Genomic DNA, 8,406 nt, shown 5'->3' with positions numbered 1-8,406 from the left:
CGCAGCCCCGGGCCGCCCCGAGCCGCCCCGCTCCGTGAGGGCGTTCCCCGCGGCCAGGCCCCGCCCGCCTGCGGCCGGGCGGCGGCGAGCGGCGAGATGGCGGCCTGCGGGCGGCGGGCGGCGGCCGGTAACGCGCGGCCGGACGGGGGGTGCGGGACGGGGGGTGCGGGACGGGGGGCGGCCCCGGGGCCCGGCGCTTCCGCTTCACGCCTAGGGTGCGGGGACAGGAGCGCGGGGCAGCCTGTCTGAACGCAGGGGTCAAACGCAGAGTGACTGCCCGGGCACCGCAGTCACCGGCGGCGCTGCGCCCTCTCCTACCGGCGAGGGCGCACCGAGCTCGCCGTGCCGAACCGCGCCGGGTTGCCGGGCTCTGCACTGGCTGCAGGAACAGGTGAACGGGCGGCTCGGTGCTGTGCGGTGCTCAGTGGGATACGGGATGAAAACACCCCCGTGTAATTGCACTTTGAGAGAATAAACAGCTGCAACAAAATGTGACTCAGTTCTACAAACCAGAGCCCTTCTGATTCCCAAAAGCGACCTCCAGCACAAGTGAGAACAGGATGACCTGAGCCTTGTTGGCTGGCAAAGTTTCCAAGATGCTAACACCACCTTGAAGTTCCTGGGATTTGAGAACACACACACTATGCCCTTTTTCCCTTTGCTCCAGAGAGCTAATATGCAGCCCCTCTATGCCTCACTCCCTTTGCTGAGAACGCTGTCTCCATGCTTCAGAGTTTTCTCAGCTTCAAACCAACCAGAGCAGTGACGAGGTTCTTCTCATTGTAACCCACAGCTCTACAACCCCTCCACTGAGAACATGACTGAATTCAGTAGGGTTTGGGTGCATTTATTTACCTCGATGTGTAAGTCAACAAACACTGCCCCACTGCAGCAACCAGCCTATGAATAAACATTAGGAGGGTGCCATTTTATTGGGTACTTCAGACTTCATGGTCATAACCTGTCCTGTAATAGAACGTAAGCCTCTACTGAGAGCTGTACGTGTTTAAACGCTGATGTGCACGATACTAGTGCTGAGTCAATTACCAACAGAATAAAAAACAAATAGATACCTTAAAATATTCTTCAAATGAAGCTGAAGATGGTGATGTACATTCAGCAGTAACACTAAGGCTAGAAAGACAGCAATCATATATGAGAACAAGGTCTGATGAATCTTCTCTAAAGGACAAAATACCTAGAAAAATTCTGACTTGGTTGTCAGTGTGTGAAAAATTAGGTCTTTACAAAAACAAAACAACAAAAACAGTAGGGGCAAATGATGTATGTATACTAGGAGTAGAAAAACTGCATGTGTAACTTTGGGCAGCATATGAAAGTTTTTCAAACAGGACAGATACTTGGACAGATAACTTCAGTCACAGTGTCCATTGGCTTCAAAAGAAACAGAGAACGTCTATTTTTTAGCATTGGAGAAAGTTCAGAATTATTTGAGTAATACTGTAAGTTACTGGATGAATGTTTTTGTGGTTAAAGAGTGTAACCACAACATTTACCTGAACAAAGGACTAGTTTTGTGATATATGCATAACTCGCAGTGTTTCTTTCCTGAAACATGAGCTTCAAGCATGAGCTTCAAACATGAGCTTCATGTTTCAAGCTTGAAGCTGCTAAAAAGCTTTCTTTTTCATTTCAGGGTCATCTTTTGATTATTGAGTGTGCTACTTTTTAGCACAAAAGTGAGACCAGAAACATGAAGATGAGTAAAGATTAGAATTGTATTAATAGAATTAGAATTACAGTAACTATATAGTTACTAATCTATATAATGCCAGAAAAAAAACAAGTGTTTTTTGTTTATTCTCAGCCAATTCATACTGATATTTATGTGTTTAAAATTAAAGCTCTATATGCTTATGACTAGAGCTAGAATAAATTCACATGTCTTCATAGATAAAAGTTTATAAAAAAAACAAACTCTGTAGAGTTCTCTGTCCCTACATAATCACCAGAAAAATACAGAGTCCTACCACCTTTGGAGGAAGAAGTGGAGAGAGACATAAAAAATACTGCCATATGAGTATTTTTGACTTTACAAGAATCTTAGGATTATTCTTTACTTCTTCCCTCTTATCTTTCCTGGAAACACTGCAAAAAATCAAGTGTTTCTTGAGCAGAGCCCAACAGAATTAACTTTTTCTATTTCTTTTGCTATTGCTTCAGTAATAGCCGAGTGACAATCTAATTTCTGTCAAATGTCAATTTACTTGAAAATAGAAGAAATACAGAATAAATTATAACAACCATGTAATCTTTTGCCCTGTGTGAGGTACAGCAAGAATTACAGATGATTACAGGAGATATAAAGATGATTGAGAAAAATTTTGCCCATTCCCATCTGTAAAGATTGCTTGAAAATCTACATTACTAGCATTTCCACTCAATCACGGGATGTTAATATTTGGAAGCAGGGACGAAACAACAAAAGTGCTATAGAAAACATCAAAAATGTAAGTGTAGTAAGCGCTCCTTTCAAAGTATTTTTCTCTTCTGGAAAATACTGACTTTCTCTAAGTGAAAGAGTTTCTCTTGCTTCTCCAAGAATTGGATCAGGCCCTAAGTATTAATGCCAGGAAACAGCTACTGATCTTGGGTACAGGGAAAAAAAATTGACTTTTTTTTTTTAAATGCATTATTTACTCTGGTGATCTGGTCAAACTCTAGTTATTTATCCATACCTCTAATTATGCCAACTAGATACTGCATGTTTCCTGTTTTGTACATTATAGAGCATTGCAAAGTATTGCTTCCTCAGGCAGCTGCTTTGTTCACCCCGACACAGTTCCATTTAGATAGCAAGTGTATCTACTGAATAGATTCAGCAGAAACATTGGAAAAACAAGAATTTTTCTGCTGTGAAGTTGCTAGTGGATTTTTTTTTTTAATATGTAAAAAGCTTTGAAATACTCAGTTGCAATACTGTCACTATTATAGCCTAAAGGTAACAAAAGTGAAAAAGAATTTTCCAGAACTTCTGGCTGTGATGAAAGTGATGACAGGATGTACTGTGTGAAAGGCTGGCAAGAAATACACCAGAGCAGTTACTTGGAGAAGTGAGCAGGTTTATGGAAGCACTTAACGTAGGCTGTTGATTTAATATTATCAAAAGATTTTGAGTACACTTACTTTCATGGTAGTATTCGAAATTATGTGAATTTCATGTTGTAATTTTAAAGCTTACACATAAACACATGCACGTACATCTATCAGTACTGTATCATTCTTTGTGAAGAAAAATAAACTGACAGCTGTAGCCTTCCAGTTAAATGGTAGTTCCGTTTCCTACAGTCAAACCAGATGATTAATTACAGGTACTGCTAACCTTACAGGTGTTACTAACTTTCCAGAGCACAAAGAGCCTGAAAAATGTAAGCAAAGTTATCCTAAGTGTGTTGGAAAGCATCCAAAATTTCAGTGCCTCCCTGGCACAATCACTTAGCAAAATGGCACATTTGTGAATTTAAAGCTAAGAATGCATCAAAGACTTCCAGAATGCTGAGATGCCTCTAGCTTGGCCTTGAGGCATGGGGAACTCTGACATGGCCTAAAGCAAATCAGCATGAAATTCAAATGCTGCCTTTATCAATATACCCTTTCATTTAATTCTAACTGTGGTGCGAGACACAATTGATAAGACCGCAGTTCCTCCCCCCATCTTTCCAAATTGTACTACTTAGATAGATTCATTTTTATTTGTAATTATCCTAATTTTACTTTTTTTTCCTGACTTTTTAAAATTCAAGCAACTTTAGAACTATCTGTGAGCAGTGCAGAAATATGACAGATAGTGAGATAGTGCAAAGGTCAGAACCGTCTTGTCAGAGCAGTCTGTGAAGAGTTCAATAGACACCTAAGCAGTTTTTTATGGCCCCAAGTTTCTCCAAGACTTTTCCATCTTTTTTCGACATCTAGATGTTAGCCCTTGCCTTTGTGTCATATTGTCATCCAGTATTTTTTTCATTATCTTTTCATTTATGATGAGACAAATCATAATCTTTCTCTTTTGTAAGTCATGCTGAAGTCAGTGGCACTAGTTGCATTAAAAAAGGAAATACAATTTTAACTTTCTAAGGATAAGCTTCTAAAGTGTTATTGGTCAGTAGAATGTGGTATTATTCACAGTACTTAGAACTGAAATATTTCTAAGCATCTTGAAACAGACCACTGAAACTAAGTATAAGACCTGTACAGCACATGAAAAATAAGAGAGGCTAAAGACTTAATTCTTCAGAGAAAAAATCAGAAATCAGTATTTAGCATCCCTTAAGCCTCAAACACAACATAACATTTCTTTCCTTGCTATAGTTCTGACAGCTAAGAGTTCAAGTCTTTTATCTTTCTCTTGGATCCTGCAATATCAGTTACTTCTGTCCTTGGTTTTGTTTGTTTGTTATAATTTCTATATGTATAGACATGTCCTTGTTTCTTTCTCTATTTTATAAGAAGCTTTGAAAAATTCAGAAGTAACATTTAAGTACGTTATGCAGTTGACTGTTATGTTTGGCCATGTATTCCAATTTTTAACAGACAGATATAAGCATTTACAACACTTTTTTTACCTTCAGTTTCCACACTAGTGTGCTTATGACACAGGAGTTACATAGGCCTCATTAAAAGGGGAAAGAGCAGATACTGATAATTTCTCAAAAGCATTATATCGGTGCTATTCATTTTTTTTCAGGGCTTCTTACCAGATTGCAGACTTCAGCTCTTATGATACGAACTTTAGCATCATCGCATTCTTTTTCTCAAAACATTCCAAGCTCTTTGTGGAAACTGGGCCGACTTAATCATGTAGCAATTGCAGTGCCTGATTTGGAAAAAGCTCAGTCCTTGTATAAAGATGTGTTAGGAGCACAGGTGAGCGAGACTGTAGCTCTGCCTGAACATGGTGTCTACACTGTTTTTGTGGAGCTGGGAAATACAAAGCTGGAACTTCTACACCCTTTAGGAGAGAAAAGTCCCATTACAAGTTTTCTGCAAAAGAACAAGACTGGAGGAATGCATCATATCTGCATTGAGGTATTTTAACACAATGTATCGTATAACAAGACAATGGATAGTAAATTAATTTTTTTTCATAGGATTGACCTGTGTAAAAAACATATATATAAGGCTGTCATATCTATGAAAGTTTCACTTGTATAAGAGGATTATACCCATGTTTTAGTGTAGATGTTAGATGCAAAATTCCACATTGCTGCCTATGATAAATGTTTTCAATGTTTTCCATATTTGAGTCTTGCAAACTATATTATTTCATACAAAGAGTTATAAATAAAAAGTAACGGGATTACTGATGTGAGTGAAATTGTTTTCAGATTTCATCTATCAAGACCAGTGTTTGCATATGCATGCTTTCATTGAAAATTGAGAAATTTTGCATAGGTACAGGCATTGCAATTTTTCCTACATTAAGTTTGAGTATGTGCAGGTGTTCAAGAATAGAAAATTAATTCTGTTTAAATTGACCCTAAATAGAATTGGTAGGCTGCTGTTACAGAAATGTGAAATTGAACGTCGGAAACAGGGAGTGTAGAATAAAAAAGTGATTTACAGGAAAACCAAAAAAAGTCCTCAAGCCTTCTGTAAGACCAGTGGTACTTAGTTAGACATACAAGATTAGGAAGATGTAGGTACTTCTCAGCAAAAAGAGTTCAAAGCTCCCAAAAGTTTCAAGAATATGTAATCCCTTTAAATAATTTTCAAGAAATATCTGTTACCAACTGAAGCTGTTCTATGTAGATCTGTTTTGTATGAGATACAATCTTTCTTGTTGCAGACAAACCACAGATGACAGTCAAGTTAAGCCATACTGTTAATTATGAAAACAGAAGAATGGGACATGCTAATGATCCCATGATGGACAACTGTATGCAATAACCAAATACACAGTAAGGCCAAGTAAGCCAGGAGTCATAATCTAGCAGATAATTTTGATTAAACCTGTGAGCTAGTGCTACCTGCAGCCAGATTTTCCTAAGTGAAGGCCTGGGACTATTAGATTCTCTAAGCAAAATAAATATAAGTTCAGAAAAAAGATTGTCCTAAGTCAACTATGTTAGTGGTCTCCATGTAAATTCAAATGGAAGGTTACCAAACAATTCACATAGAAAACCTTCTGTTGTTGAGCTGCTGTTTACGTGGTACTGAAAACTGATTTGGTCGCTACCATAGTCAATCAAAAAGAAGTTAACACCTCCTCCCCCAGTTTCCCATTCCCCTCAGAATGGAAAACCCTACCATTTCTAGGTAAGTCCTCCTCTGAAGTTGAGCAAAAATAGTTTTCAGAAAAACTGCAAAAAAAATCAGTCTCAATTGATTGTTCATTTGAAATTTAAAAATATTTTGTATAAATACCTTTCCATGAACAATTTTATTGCAAAAAGATTAATTTTAAAAATACTTTTCCATACTGTAGAAGAAGTCTGATGAGTTTATTAAAATACCTTTCAGTTCTTCCTTCTGTCTTATTATTCAAAGGAAAAATTTACAAAGGTGTGTTGATAGGGAATTTGCTTTGGACAAAATAAGCGTTTTTAGAAGAAATAAATAATTCCAGACAAGCTATAACTGAGTCAGTATCTGTGACAAAAAGTATGGTGGAGAACTGATAGGGTAAGAGAGAAATCCAAGCCTGGTAGTCTCTTAATATGGATACAACCACAGACTTTCCACAGTTCGCTCTCACTTCTTCCCTGGGGATACAGTTCATTCCATCTGAGCCCAGACACAGTTCCTCTTCTGGCCATCTCTGCAGGACAGGAGCAGCAGCTGTAGTAGCTTTTCTGCTTGGGGAAGCAACCTGGAGGGAGGCATGGCACACTTCTGACACTTTGCTGTCTTCTTTTAGATAATGCTTGACAGTCATTTGGTTTTACTTTTTTTTTTTTGCTGGCTGGTAGTTGTGTGCAGGAAGAACTGTAGTGAGTTCTGAATTCTCATGAACAAAACTGCAGCAAATGAGTAGAAATTAACTGAAGTTGGTTCCTCCAAGTTAAGGCTAGGTATCTTCCATAAAATACATTATGTATGTTTATTCACTGAGTTATGTCCAGACACCTCAGTCTGGAAAAACAGCAATGCTATTATTTTAATTCTAGGTCTTTTTAGGTTATTGACTATTGGCTTTGCTAAACTGAGTGCTAATTTCATTATTTCAAAGGATGGATGCATTCAAGGTTTGTATCCAAACCATCTGATGACATGACATGAGACTTAAGATCACACAATACAGCAAAGACAGTTTTTTGTTAATTATGTTTTACTGCAGGAAACTCTACTGAAATTTAATGTTAAATGCTATTATTATAATTAAGTTCAATAAGAAAACTAGGTCACAGTCTGGGGATGTTTCTGGTAATTCCAAGGTTTTTGTCAGGAAACATGATGAAGTTTAACTTACTCAGAAGCAGTATATATAAATCTAGTAGGCATTTTCTTTTTACCTTCTGCTCATTGCCCTCCCTCTTCAGCAGCATCTAATGAGTCAGTGTTCTGTCATCAATTAGACAGGGAGGCATTCTTCTTTAGTTAATGATACTTTGAAAGTAATACAATCTTATTAATAGCAATGCAGAGTTTGATTATTTATAGAGTCCTTATAAAGTAACAATATAAATCAATGGACTTAGTGCATGATGAAATTTAATCTAATAAATTCTTAAATATATACTAGAATTTACTGAAACGGTACTTTATAAAATCTTCAAATAACAAACGCAAACTTCTGTAGGATTTTTATTGTTAAGACTAGATTTTAAAAACGATTTTAGAATTTAATTGATTTTCACAATTATATTAGAATTTAGAAATAGCAATTTAGTAAGGATTTGTATTATTGCTCCCAAATGTAGAATGTGCATAATACAATTTAATGTGTCAGTTTGTGTAAACTGTATTTTTCTTTCATAAGGTTGATGACATAAAAGCAGCTATGGCAGAACTGAAGAAAAAAAAGATTCGAATACTGAGTGAAGAGCCAAAAATAGGTGCACATGGCAAACCCGTGATTTTTCTTCACCCTAAAGATTGCCATGGAGTCCTTGTGGAACTTGAACAAGCCTGAGCTGTAATATTCATATATAAAACAATAAATGAGTTGTGAAGTTACTGAGCTGGTGCTGGGAATATTGATGTACTGTTCAATCTTTACAGATTCACTGCAGTTCCTGTGGATTAAGTACAGCTTTTGAGCGCTGAAATAGTGCTGAAGATTTTTTTTTTGTTGTTGTTGATCTGATTTTCAGAATTAATGTGTTGACATTTCTTGAATTCTCTGTGATTCTAAAGATGAATGCATGAGCTAAGTTGCATATGTAACAGTTATTTTGTTCTATTGCCTCATGCTTGCAGCATGGTTTTACCTCTGTAACCACAGAAACT

At 37.6% G+C, this 8,406-nt stretch overlaps 1 protein-coding gene across 2 annotated transcripts; it reads left to right on the top strand.

The window, feature by feature from the left end:
• Positions 1-61: 61 nt before the first annotated feature.
• MCEE (methylmalonyl-CoA epimerase) lies at positions 62-8,133 on the top strand. 2 transcript variants are annotated; one of them, XM_040569885.1, is made up of 3 exons: positions 62-127; positions 4,703-5,043; positions 7,937-8,133. In XM_040569885.1, exons 1-3 carry the CDS (start codon positions 97-99, stop codon positions 8,087-8,089), a joined length of 525 nt encoding a protein of 174 aa, XP_040425819.1. In that variant the 5' UTR covers positions 62-96; the 3' UTR covers positions 8,090-8,133. The 2 variants fall into 2 exon arrangements, with proteins under 2 accessions (XP_040425819.1, XP_040425820.1); XM_040569886.1 differs by lacking the exon at positions 62-127 and adding an exon at positions 215-936.
• The last annotated feature ends 273 nt before the right edge of the window (positions 8,134-8,406 follow it).

This window comes from Cygnus olor, chromosome 11 (genome assembly GCF_009769625.2).
Source record: "Cygnus olor isolate bCygOlo1 chromosome 11, bCygOlo1.pri.v2, whole genome shotgun sequence".
Lineage (NCBI taxonomy): Eukaryota > Metazoa > Chordata > Aves > Anseriformes > Anatidae > Cygnus > Cygnus olor.
The sequence above is the reverse complement of the archived record's forward strand: the minus strand, read 5'-3'. Positions and strand labels throughout refer to the sequence as shown.